Source organism: Zootoca vivipara, chromosome 7 (assembly GCF_963506605.1).
Source record: "Zootoca vivipara chromosome 7, rZooViv1.1, whole genome shotgun sequence".
NCBI lineage: Eukaryota > Metazoa > Chordata > Lepidosauria > Squamata > Lacertidae > Zootoca > Zootoca vivipara.
The window spans coordinates 55,638,662-55,651,365 of record NC_083282.1 but is presented as its reverse complement, the minus strand read 5'-3'; the positions used below and the strand labels follow the sequence as shown (position 1 = coordinate 55,651,365).

At 44.2% G+C, this 12,704-nt stretch overlaps 1 protein-coding gene across 1 annotated transcript in view; it reads right to left on the bottom strand.

Moving 5' to 3' along the window:
* The window catches only part of TMCC2 (transmembrane and coiled-coil domain family 2), a 93,499-nt gene that overhangs the window by 65,699 nt on the left and 15,096 nt on the right, over positions 1 to 12,704 (bottom strand). The window contains exon 3 of the mRNA XM_035122736.2: positions 5,804 to 6,337. Coding sequence (XP_034978627.2) covers positions 5,804 to 6,337 — 534 coding nt within the window. The remainder of the gene's footprint in view (positions 1 to 5,803; positions 6,338 to 12,704) is intronic.

Genomic DNA, 12,704 nt, shown 5'->3' with positions numbered 1-12,704 from the left:
CTTATCTCTAACCCTCCCAGGCAAATAAGCAAGCTGGCACCCTTGATGTCATTCCAAGCTCAGATTCATTTTGGCAGGAGCCTGCAGCTCTCCAGTCGCAATACTCACTCTCTCCGTCTACAGGGAAACACAGCTGTTGGTTTTGTAAGATACAAAGCAAGAGAGAATTGAGGATCAAGACTTTATCAGTTCTATTTCTGACACCGAGAATGGATATGTTCTCTGGCAGCCCAAAGAGGGGTGCGGAAAAGGTATCAGGATACCTCTGCTAAACGATTTGGAGGATGTTGTCTTCGGAGAAGGAGACTTAAAACCTGGGACCCCGTAGTTGGGCAGTTAGTAAGAGAAACATCCACAGGAGCCCCTTATCATTTAGAAAGAAATGACAGCACTCATAGTCAAAGACAGAAGGCAGAAGGGAGCTGCGAAACGGAGAAGGTAAATGCTAGCTGCCTGCAAGCTGGTTAGCTTGCTGGCCAAAATCAATTTTTAAAAAAAGAAACCTTAAAACTGTACCACTTGGCATTAACTTTGTTCCAATGATCCAATACCTTTGGCAGGCTGAAAAATAAAACCCCTGAACATTCCACCCACTGTCCTTACCAACAAGTCACAATGAAGTACTGATGGCTGTGTGATCCAATGTTCTCACCCAAGGCATCTACTTTTCGGCCTATTTATGAAAAGGTATTGTCTCTCATTTGATTGTGCGTGTGTGCATTTGTGCATGCGCACACATCAGTACACATGTGATTGTACCTCTTTTGCACAGTGCAGGCGCTGTAACTATGTAGATAGGTTCAAAACAACGATAAAGGTCTAAGCATATGTCAGGTAAGCATATAAACAGCAGCCAGTTACCCCACCATACACTAATGTGTACAGACGCCCACACATACATACAAGAAATTATGTATACACTATAAATCAGAGAGAGCAGCAGAGGGGGATTTGGAATGTCAGGGGAGTGTTTGGGGGTGAGGCACTCTTGATACTGCCATCATTTTAAAAAAGAAGCCTAGTCTCAACAGCAAAGTTTTCATATGTCACAGGTACAGCAATAGGACCCAGACTTCAGAATGGGCTAAAAATAATATGAGAGGTTGGAATTCACCCAACACTATCCCAGACCCCCTCTTCAGTGTATATTTCCATCTGGCGAATGTGCAAGGGGCAATGCTTGCATGATCTTCCAAGCAATGTTCAAGCTCCTGTCTTATGAGAAGCAGCTGCATCCATGACCTCCACTTCGATTACTACTTGCAGTTGCTTGATAGGAAATATTTTCTACAGAGCAACAAACAGTGCATGTACAGAACGACAAGAAAATACCAAGACTTCAGTATGGAATTAGCCTGATCCTGCTGACCCCAAAGGAACCAGGCAATTTATTGTTCTCCTAGCGGAAAGGTCTTAGCAGCTGCAAAAGCCCTTACTTAGGATTTGCAAAGCTCCTCACAAACTCCCCCAAATCCCCTCACGGAAAATATTCACAGTCACATCCGCCACCTTCATTTCACCCAGAGACGTGCCCAGGCATCTCCCAGGCACCCAAAACAACACGTTTGCTCAGTAAAGATGGGCTGCTTACGCAGCATTGAAATTCAGCTCACAGGTATGGGTAATTGCTGTTTCATATCTCTCAGTGTTGTTCTGGCCAAAAGAGGAACTTTGCAAAGATGCTCAGGATAGCTTGGCTTTATGGCTGCCAAGCCCATGCAGAAGTGAGAGGGGGGCTCAGCCAGGTACACGTGCCCTGGGACTTGGAGGGCCAAGCTGATGGGGGGCCCTGCCAGGGACTGGGTGCCTTTTTGTTTGAGTTTATGACTTTATTCTAACAAGACGCCAACCCTGGATCTCAGGCAAGTTGTGCATGGGCCTGGTGGTTAAGCTTGTCCCATTGGAATCCTTCTCCCATTGGAAGTTCTCAACTAACTCCATGACAAGAGCTCAGCTCCAAACTCTAAGCCGCAGAGCAAGACCTTGTCTAACCAGATCCTCAGTAAGGTCATGTGCAACATTATTTAATACTGTGATTCTTAGGCAGGAAGATAAGGAGAGGAGATGATTTTGCTACTGTTAGAAATGGTAAACATTTTGAGATTTCTGTTCCCCGAACCTGCAGAACAAATTCAGAGTCTTCTTCTTATGCACATAAAATGGGACAATAATGGGACAATGAAGATCTAGGGCTTTCTGGTGCACCCTGTTTTAGGGGGTTTGTCTTTTGGTATCAGGAAACATATCACAATGGGCTGAAGCCATACATTGTTAATTGAGTTAATTCTGTAATTGCATATTTTAAATATTTTTACTTAATTTTAATCATAGCGTTCAGTGGTAGTGGTAATGTTGTCAACATCTATATAAAGGGGGAAGTTAATTAGAGAAGTGCCAAATGTTTCATGATTACTGGCTTGGAAACTGTTTTCACGGGGACAGAAAAAACCCTGCAAATGGTTCAAATATTCACTTTTTAAAAATTCTGTGCCTTCCATTGTTTCTGCTACTACTTCGTAGTTATCCCTGCCCCTCAAAAAAGTCATATGGGCAATCACAGCTAATCAGGGATCACATAATGAGAGGGATGATGCGGCAGCACTATTCAGCCAATCAGTTTTAACTACTTGAAATCATCACTAACGCAAAATGAAGACGATCCAGAGGGAGAGCAAAGCTTCCTGAATTTGTGAGCTTGCAGCAATCACACACACACACACACACACACAACTGCTGAAAGGGGGTGGCAGCATTCTCAAAAATGTTTTTACTCACCTCTAATTCTGATTCACACAAAATCATTATCTCCACTCCCAGCATTACAGGGTTGTATTCAACATTGTGGAAGCCTAACTTTTCCTTCCTCTCTTTCCCCTTCTACCCCTTGTGCTCCCAAAATCTGCTCCAGAGAGTCACCCAAATTTTGAGCATCTGCAAGGGGCTGCAGGAGGGAAGAGGGGAAGGAAAAATCCTGTTGCATTGGGGGGGTGGAGTTTGTTCTGTTAGTGGCAGCACAGCACTGGATACAAAATGCAGTCTGCACATGCTTGGTTGAGACAAAAATTCATTTCTGCACCTTTCCTCAAAATATCAGCTAGAAAAAAATGTATGGGAATTTCGCTAAACTATTTTTAACAACCAAAAACAAAGCAGTAAACTGATTAAAACCAATGAAGCCCCAATACCAAAGAGATAAAGTCCAGCATACATTTGGGTGCATACATACACAATATCTATTGACCAAGATATAGATATATGAATAGGTTTTTACGCAAGTGCATAAAAGGTATGTGTTATGACTTACTGAGTATTGAGAGGTCAGAATCAGGCACTACCTGCAACAACAGCTGTCAAGGCCAGGCAGAAAACTTTTGAGATCTCCCTCTCCCTCCCTCTCCCTCTCCCTCTCCCTCTCCCTCTCCCTCTCCCTCTCCCTCTCCCTCTCCCTCTCTCTCTGTGTGTGTTTGTGTAGAACAGGGTCAGCAAACTTTTTCAGCAGGGGGCCGGACCAATGTCCCTCACACCAGGCAGGCCCCACAAATAACCCAGAGATGCATTTTAAATAAAAGGACACATTCTACTCATGTGAAAACACGCTGACAGTCCACAGGCCGGATTCAGAAGGTGATTGGGCCGGATCCAGCCCCCGGGCGTTAGTTTGCCTATCCATGGTGTATAACAACTGTTAAAGTTGTTGCTCCCACTCCAAGTTGGTCTTGACTTGAATTTTCATTGAATGACTAGACTCTGAAAACCCACAGCTATAAAGATATCATCCACTTTCAGCAGATGACAAAGATTTCATGGACTTACTGGAAAGCGTTCTAGCTCATCAAATGGCAGCATGACTGACCATGATGCCAACTAGTGAGGTCATTCATAAAGCAAGCCTACTGCAAGCAAGCAAGGAAGCACAATGCTAAAAATAGACAACATGAAAACCAGCAAGTAGGAAACAATGTAGGTAGGACATGCAATGTTGCCTTTGTAGCCATGCAAATCCACACCCATAGATGAAGCAGTTGCCCTGATGTCTGACATTAACAGCGTAGTCACAATGTGCTACAAGAGTGGGCAGTCTGTGATAGCTACAACCTTCATAACAACAGCCAGCCCAATCTATGTGGAAATACAGAAAAAGACTCACATAAATGAATGTCAATGCATTAAAATGCCCTCCACATAGAAAACTAGGTATCATGGAAGATTCTAGCTTACCCTTCTCCCTAACATGCTATTTTTCTATGTGCAAGGAATTAGCATTAAGTGGTGCAGTTTAGATATAGGGCAACTGCCTAGCTCAGAATCCAAGCCAACTGTTCACCATTCTCAGCTGTGGTTTTTTCATTCAATGAAGGTGAGACTCTGCATTCAGAGACTCACCGCCATAGCAGCCTTGGTGCCTGGATGGAGAATCTGTGGCCCTCTAGAATTCAGTGTTTCTCAAACTTGGGTCTGCAACTGTTGTTGGACTACAACTCCCATCATCCCTGACCATTGACCACACCGACTGGGGCTGATGGGAGATGGACTGCAACAACCATCTGGAGGGCCAAATGGTCCCCAGCCCTGTCTTAGTGAAATACTGAATAATCAACATGGAAATCTAAAATTCTGTGGTCACAATAAATGTGAATTTTTCAGGGAGAGGTCTAAAGCGCTATGCAGACTAGAATACAGTCTTTTTTAAAAGATAATCTACAGTAGGTACAGGCAGAAGGTAGATTGGGATCTACTGGTAGTTTTCTAGGTGTTCTGTAGTAGATTGAGAAAAACATTTATGACTCCCAACTGTTTAACAACAAATCAACTTTTCCTACCTAAATTGGGCTGCTGCAATGAAAACCGCTAATAAGCAAAAGTGGATTTTGCCCTAAAGGACTATGAGCTCAATTCAGATATGGGACCAAAAATAAATTCCTAATCTCAGGAGATGCTCAGAGGCATAGAATTCCAACTATGTCTTTTGCAGGTGGTTCTGACTACTAAATTGTGGGGTTTGGCTAAAAAAACAAAGCTCATCCTACAACCCTGAACTCTGTCCACCCTAATCTAGGGAATGACAGAGCTTTTCACACTCTGTTAATGAAAGGACAGGCAAGCAGACATATGGAGATAATTGGCAATACTGTAATAATTTCAGAAGGCTAATTTGTAGCAATGCTGGCCAAGCTCAGCTAAGGTTGAGCCTTTTGATATGAATTCCACCCAATTTGTTTTAGGTGCATCCGATGGATGCTGCATCTCACTTTAGCATGGAGGTGCTTCTGGTGATACATGTTATTTAGTTTTCATTTAAAGCTGGACCTACGTAATTTGCACTTGCTGAAACAACGTGAGAACCAAAACACCGCCATCCTTCAAAATTTGCAGTTCTCCAAAGTATGTCATGCAGTTCTTCCAGCCAAGAAACATATACAAAATGCATTCGATGAGGTAAAATTGCCCAGCAAAAACAGGTATATTAGGCAAAACTGCAAACACAAAAATGTGTGCTGAATTCTCATGAAGACAAAAAAGACAATCACATACTGATTTGAAAGTGTGAACTAAAAGTCAAAAAATGAAAACCAAGAGAACCTGAAATTGACAGATTCACCCATTCCTATGTGCTTCTCACAAACCCTACAGGTGGCACCAAGCAACCATGCCAAGTTGCTTTGCCTTGTTAGATAAAACTCATTGGATTCCAGGGCCTTGAATTCCCTATCAAAGAGGCAGGCAACAGGAACATAGAATACTATGAAGTGAAATGGGTTTCCCAGTTACTGGACACTTCATACTTCCGGACCTTCAGTCTTACCTTGTCAGCGAGGCAGTCTGACTCTTCTGCCAGGAGGTATACGGTCCCACCCTCGGCCATAAGGAGAGCGGTGTCAGTGGTGGATGAAGATCTTGGCCGGCCTTGGTGTTGGTGCAGTATTGCTGTCAGGCTGCTATCTTGGGGAGCCTTGCGGACAAGGTGTGGGCTGATTTTCTGGGGTTCCAGGGAGCCACTCTTGGCTCGCCGGCTGCCACTGTGCAAGCTGGCCCCCCTCTTGATGGAAGGACGGGAGCGGATCTGCTGCAACACCCTGTTGAAGGCAGTGGGCCGAGCCGGAAGATCGTGGAGAGACATGGCATAGGAGACACGGTGCATCTCAGGGGAACGTTCTTTTTCGTCTGGGGAGTCGTGGTCAGACATGCCATGCTGCTGCTGCTGCTGCTGCTGCTGCTGCTGCTGCTGCGATGACTCCTGCGAGTTATGGTGCTCCCTTTCCCGGGACCGTCTGCGGCTATGGAAAAGATGCTTAAGGCCATGGCCAAACATAGATCCCTCAGACAGCTGTTGTATCTTCTGCGTGGAGAAGAGAGACAAAAGCATTGGAAGCACAGGGGCTACACAGGGCTTTTCTTACATAACACAGACGGCACAGAACACAGATGGGAAAATTAGCTGGCAATATTGCCACAATCCTGCAGCTGCATCTTCTGTTGTTATGAACTGGTGTAGCTTTTCTGAAGTCCAGGCTCGCCCACACATAACAATCTGGAGTACAATATTTTGCATTTCATGACCATGAACCTAGGGATCCAGCACTCTCAGCATTAATTAACCCCTGGGTTCCACCACGACCACCATCACAATTCACCACCAATACACACTTATACACACTTACTGCTCCCCCATCCGTCCCCAAAGATCCCACATCAGCTAGCACCCAGCAAGATCCATTGTCAGAGCACTTTTGCAGGGGCAGGAGGCAATGGATGCGAGCAACGTGGGGTAAGGATTATGATGGTTGTACAATATCAAGCGACTCAAAGGCTCAGAGGTCACATTTATGCCATTTAATTGCACAGGGACAATTGTGATAATGTCGTTCCCCCCGCCCCCAAGAGACATATTTCTTAAGGGGTGGAAAGGGTGCTAAACATGAGGATTATTCACCATTCCTATGCAACAATCAAAGCCTGGCATAGTATGCCCAATCCATTGTCACAGCTGGATGTTTTAAAGGAGATCACTATAGTGCATTAAGATCTGCAGCAGAGGTGGGGAAGTTTTGTGGCCCTCCAAAAGTTGCTGGGCTACAACCCCCACTATCTCCAAACACTGGCCATGCTAGCAGGGGCTAATGGGAGTGCAGCAGCATCTGGAGGGCCACAGGTTCTTTGCCTCTGATCTGCCCCCTAACTGTGACTGGTGTGGCAGCTGTTCTATGGTCATTTCCACACTTTTTGCTGACAACTCTTCAACTTGCAAAAGCATTCTCCATAGCAGGTGCTTTTCTTCCTGGCCTTTTAAATATGCTTTAACAAGATATGCTCCCTCCCAAATGAACCTGCCAGCTATAGATACCGGTATTAACTCCTACCCCCTTTGTCCTGCAAACTCTGCTTTAAGGAGTCCCGTGAGGCAGCACAAGCTTTTGCCAAAGTCACAGCTTCACTAGACTGAGGGGGGGGGAGAGAGAGAGAGAGAGAGAGAGAGAGAGAGAGAGAGAGAGAGAGAGAGAGAGAGAGAGAAGAAAGTCTAGAAGAGAGCCAGATGCTCTATTGCTTTTGCCAAACCACAAGGCAAGCTATGGTTACAGTTACTCAAGTCAAGCCTAACCAGATGCATCTTATAGAAGCTACAGGCAATGTAACCAAATTCCACGTATAAGTGCAAAAGCACCCCATAGCTTCCTTCATTAAATCATGATTGAAAACTGAATAGGAGATTTTCCTTTCTTCAGAGTTTAAGGGGCTTTAGTAGCTAAAAGCCTTGGTTGCGGCCCACTCAGGTTTCTCCCACAATCCAAGTAACATGGGGCCGGAAAGAATGCCAGAACAAGGGACAAAATGCTGGTCTTACACCCTGGATAGCCAATGTGGTGCCCTGCAGATGTTGTTGGACTGCAGCTCCCATCATCCCTGGCCATGGGCCATGCTGGCTGAGGCTGATGGGAGTTGTGGCCTGACAACATCTTGAGAGAATCAGATTTGGCTCTTACTGTATTAAAATATAGGCTACAAAAGTCCAATGCATTTATCGCCTATGAAGCAAAAATGTTTGATACTTGCATGAAGGGATTTGAAATATAGATGATAGATAGATAGATAGATTCAAGTTTGCTTATAAGCAGAACAAACTTCCTTTTGGGACATTGCTTCAAGATGGAATGAAAGAGCCACATAATCTTTCCAAGGAAGCTGGAAGTCAGGAGCAGGAAAGTGTCGATCATGCCATATCTTGCAACAATTCAAAGCAATTAAACAACAGTTTGTCCCCCAAAAAGACCACTGGGTGGCAACTTGGGTCAGTTGCCATTTCAAATGAGCTTGTTGCTATTTTTGGAGCAGAGGACAAATTTCCCACCACATCATCCCAAATCTGTGAGTGTCTAATGCATGTGGCAAATACGGTAAGTAGATCTGCGGAAGAGAAGTGTGAGGTGGAGCTTGCTCCCAACCCGTAACTCCCAGAACCTGGGCTGCTTCGAATCCATTCATTAGTCTGTGGTGCTTATGGGGCATGGTTTGGTTATGCATGGAATGTAGATAAAAGTTTTTCCTATGTATAGATCAAGGATCCCTAGGCGATGAAATAAAAGGTATTTCCAGTCCATGTTACATGTTGTCCATAGTCACAAAAGAAAGAATTCAGCTAATGTTAGTGGATGCAAACATAGTTAAAGATTATTATTTTTCATGAATAAACTATGTGGGAAATTTTCTAATATCATTTGTAAGGTAAAGGGACCCCTGACCATTCGGTCCAGTCGTGACCGACTCTGGGGTTGCGCGCTCATCTCGCATTATTGGCCGTGGGAGCCGGCGTATAGCTTCCAGGTCATGTGGCCAGCATGACAAAGCCGCTTCTGGCAAACCAGAGCAGCACATGGAAACGCCGTTTACCTTCCAGCTGTAGCGGTTCCTATTTATCTACTTGCATTTTGACGTGCTTTCGAACTGCTGGGTTGGCAGGAGCTGGGACCAAGCAACGGGAACTCACCCCGTCGCAGGGATTCGAACTGCCGACCTTCTGATCAGCAAGCCCTAGGCTCAGTGGTTTAACCACAGCGCCACCTGGGTCCCTAATATCATTTGTATGCATCTCTAATTATGGGATCAGATCTTCTGAAGGATGACAACAAGGGCATTCTGTACATTCTACTCTCCCAAGAGAACATGGTATTTGGCCATACATTACTTCTTATCTTCTTTTATTTTTCTTGCAGAAAGATAACCTGTGATGCTCTTTCATTATTAATAAACCAGACTCAGCTTGGTTATGTGAAATCATTGATATGTAACAAGCCCAACAATGCCGAGTTCTTTTGAAAAATCTGACAAACGGTGACCCTAGAGGAGCTGCAGTTTGAAGAGCATTTAGAAAAGTGATCTAAGCAACCCACTGACAAAGAGTCAGTGCATCAGCACTCTCTTCTAATTAAATTAATGATTTTGTTTTTGAAAACAGCCGAAGACTCAAAAGTCCACTGCTGGTGCAAGAATAGCAGCTGACCTGAGACCAGGGCTTTCTTGTGGGATCAGGGCCACCATGCAGGTGAATCTTTGCATGAGAAGTGCAAGCTTCCATCACTTTCCATCAAAGCAAACAGAACTAAGCCAAGGCAGGGGTCCCTAAAGCAGAAAACAATGAGCCCAATTCTAATAAAAGAGCAGCATACTCACCTCCAAGGATCTCACACTCAGTGCAGCCTATGCACCAGTGCAAAGTTTGCACTGGTTAAAAAAAACTCTTGGAGAGATGTCAGGTTCCAGGCCAGAGGCCTTCCCTTTTAAAGCTTTTAACTTTCGGGGTGGGGGGGGTGGGGTGGATTTAGATGTCAAGGCACTGCTGAAGAAAAATTGCTCCTCTGGACGTCATCTTGCTTTTTCAAGGCTTGTGTGCTCCATGTCACAACGTGGGCATGACATGGGGCAAGTGGTAGGGAGCAAATATCTAATAAATCCAAAGCAGAACACAGGGGATCTTCAGCCCACCTGTGTTCTGGTTTGCCTATGAATGCAAAACTCATTTTGTCACAAAGCTAGCCACCATATCAGAGTATTGGTCCATCAGAGTATTGGTCCATCTTGCCTATTAATGCTTATTGTAACTGGCAGTAGCTCTCCACAGTCTCAGACAGAGGTTTTTTCTAATGACCAGCTACGTGGTCCTCCTAACTAGACATGTTAAGGACTGAGTCTGGGTCAGTCCTTTCTGCATGGTCCCAACGAGGGACTTCCTCTCCCTCCTTGGAACTTCTTGGGGGGGGGGGCTTATCTGCTGTATTTGTTAACAAAAGCATTTATACAAAACATCAGTAGGGCAATCATTTAAATGACTTTGCTAATCAAGAGACATTCTAAACACCTGAATAGGCATTTCTGCTTTTTAAAACGTCTTCAAGAGATGCCTGAAAGTCAAAAGTGAGAATGCCTGCCAAATGTCTGCAGGAGGAGTATTCCACAGCAGGGAACCAGTGACATTACATGCCTGGTAGCCACTTGAGGCTAGTTGGGCTTCCAGAACACACGGCACAACTAACAGCACTCCTCTGGATGACCTCAGGAATTCTGCTGGGAAATAAGGGCTCAGGAAGTGCTTAAGACAGTGATGGCGAACCTATGACATGCGTGTCAGACGTGACACGCAGAGCCCTCACTGCTCGCACACACCCCATCAGCCCATTCGCGCTGTTGTTGTTGTTGTTCCCCACCCCCATTTGTTCTCCCGCTCCTCCTCATGCTACAGCTTATCTCCGCTGTTAAAACCCAGATCCTTTTTTGTTGTTGTTGTTGCTAGTAGCCAGAGATTGGTTTTTAACCCTTTCTGTGCTTTTTTTCTGGCGCTTTGGCAGACGATGATTGGGTGTAACAGCGTTCATTTTTTAACCCGTTCTGTGCTGGGGTTTTTTGGCACTTTGGCAGACTATGTCGGTGCTGCATGTTAGTTCCAGCGAAGGTATTATTCATCATTTATTTCTGTTCTCTTTCCCCCCCAAAAAAGCACAGTAGCTTTGGGGCATGCCCCCCCCCCAAAAGCAAAGCAACTTTTGCACCCCCAAAAAAAGCTCAACAATTCTGGGCACTTTGTGATAAATAAGGGGTTTTTGGTTTGGTTTGGTTAAATAATTAGTTTTTGGTTTATTAAATACACATATATATTACAATTATACATTTTTGTTATTTAAACTATAAATATCGCGAAATTATGGTTTTTTTCTCAAAGTGACACACCACCCGAGTTATGCTCGGGTTTTTGGCGAATTTTGACACACCAAACTCAAAATGTTACCCATCACTGGCTTAAGATATCCAGGACTGGTTTTCCGGCCCTTTGTATACCAACACAAGAACCTTGAACCTTCCATGTGTTTTGCATTCCCTATGCCTGAACCCTAGTTTGAGCTCCACTGAAGTATCAGAGAAGGGGCAGAAACATTCCTTTCCCAAACATCAACTTGATCTCATGGTTCCTGGGAGCATCACATCAGCACCCCACAGTTTAATCAAAAGAGAAGAACATTTAATGTGTAGCTTTCTGCAAACTAGCCTCAAGTCACTAAACTCCCATTAGTACCAAAATCATTAGGCCTCCTTTCTTCTCATTAAAAGTTAGGAATAATTTAGTAGCCACTAAAGTTGCACAGGAGAAGGGCAAGCTTTCCTCATCAGCCAATTGACTTTAAGAATCAGAACATCTTACAGATTTTCACCTGTGAAAAGGATTACCAGAAAGAAAGGGGGGGGACCCTCCTGTATTGAATTGCTGCTTCGGGCCATCTTGATTTAAAGTTTATTCTATTTATAGAGTCTCTATGGAAACGGAGCACACGTAAGGTAGAAAAGAACTATAAAACCCACAGATTTCTGTATCATGGTACAGAATGGATTTAGATACTTCATTTGCCCTTTAAAAAAAAAGGCTCATGGGAACCAAAATGCCTGGTTCCCACATTTTAAAAATAACTATTAAAAACACTTTTTTTTAAAAAAAAAAAGGAGACTGGGGACAGGGAAGGAAAAATCGGCTATTTTCACAGCATCACGCCATGCCTTGCGTTCTCTGCATGTTTCCTTTGGGGAGAAAATGGACAGATGACAACTGACATAACCAGACCATGCAAATGTATGCTAGCAAATTATTCTGATCTATGGATTTCTCAAAAGAACGGAAGAAAAGCCCTGCGCTGTCAGGCCAAATGTCTACCAAGCCTAACATCCTGTTTATAGGGAGGCTGTGTGTCCTACTTTACAGAGGATAGTCTTCTGTTTGAAACAGTCCTCTGTTTGAAGGGCCGTCTGGTCCAAGGCTGCATTCACACAGCAATTTATTTCATTTCCCTGACATTTCCCAAGCAGGTAATTTCCACATTAGTTTTGAGCTTTCACACAATGTAAAAAACTAACGGAATATAGCACATGTTTAGCTTTCATTTCTGTGCTATTTGATTCCAGGAAAAAATCCACGTGTAGAAAACTGTGGTAGTAAAGTGATGGAATTTGGAACAGTATACCAGCATACAGTTATTTCCTGCTGTTTTCATGTGGAAACAGAATCAGGCATGTGTGGAGCATTGCCCAATGACATCCACTGCTGTGTCAAACCACGCCCACTGGTGCGAATGAAATATAGGGCAACATGTCAGTCAGAAAGCCCCACTTCCATAGCATAACAGGTACTGCAGTGTGAAAGGGACTACCGGCAGATTCCCCACATCCAAAGG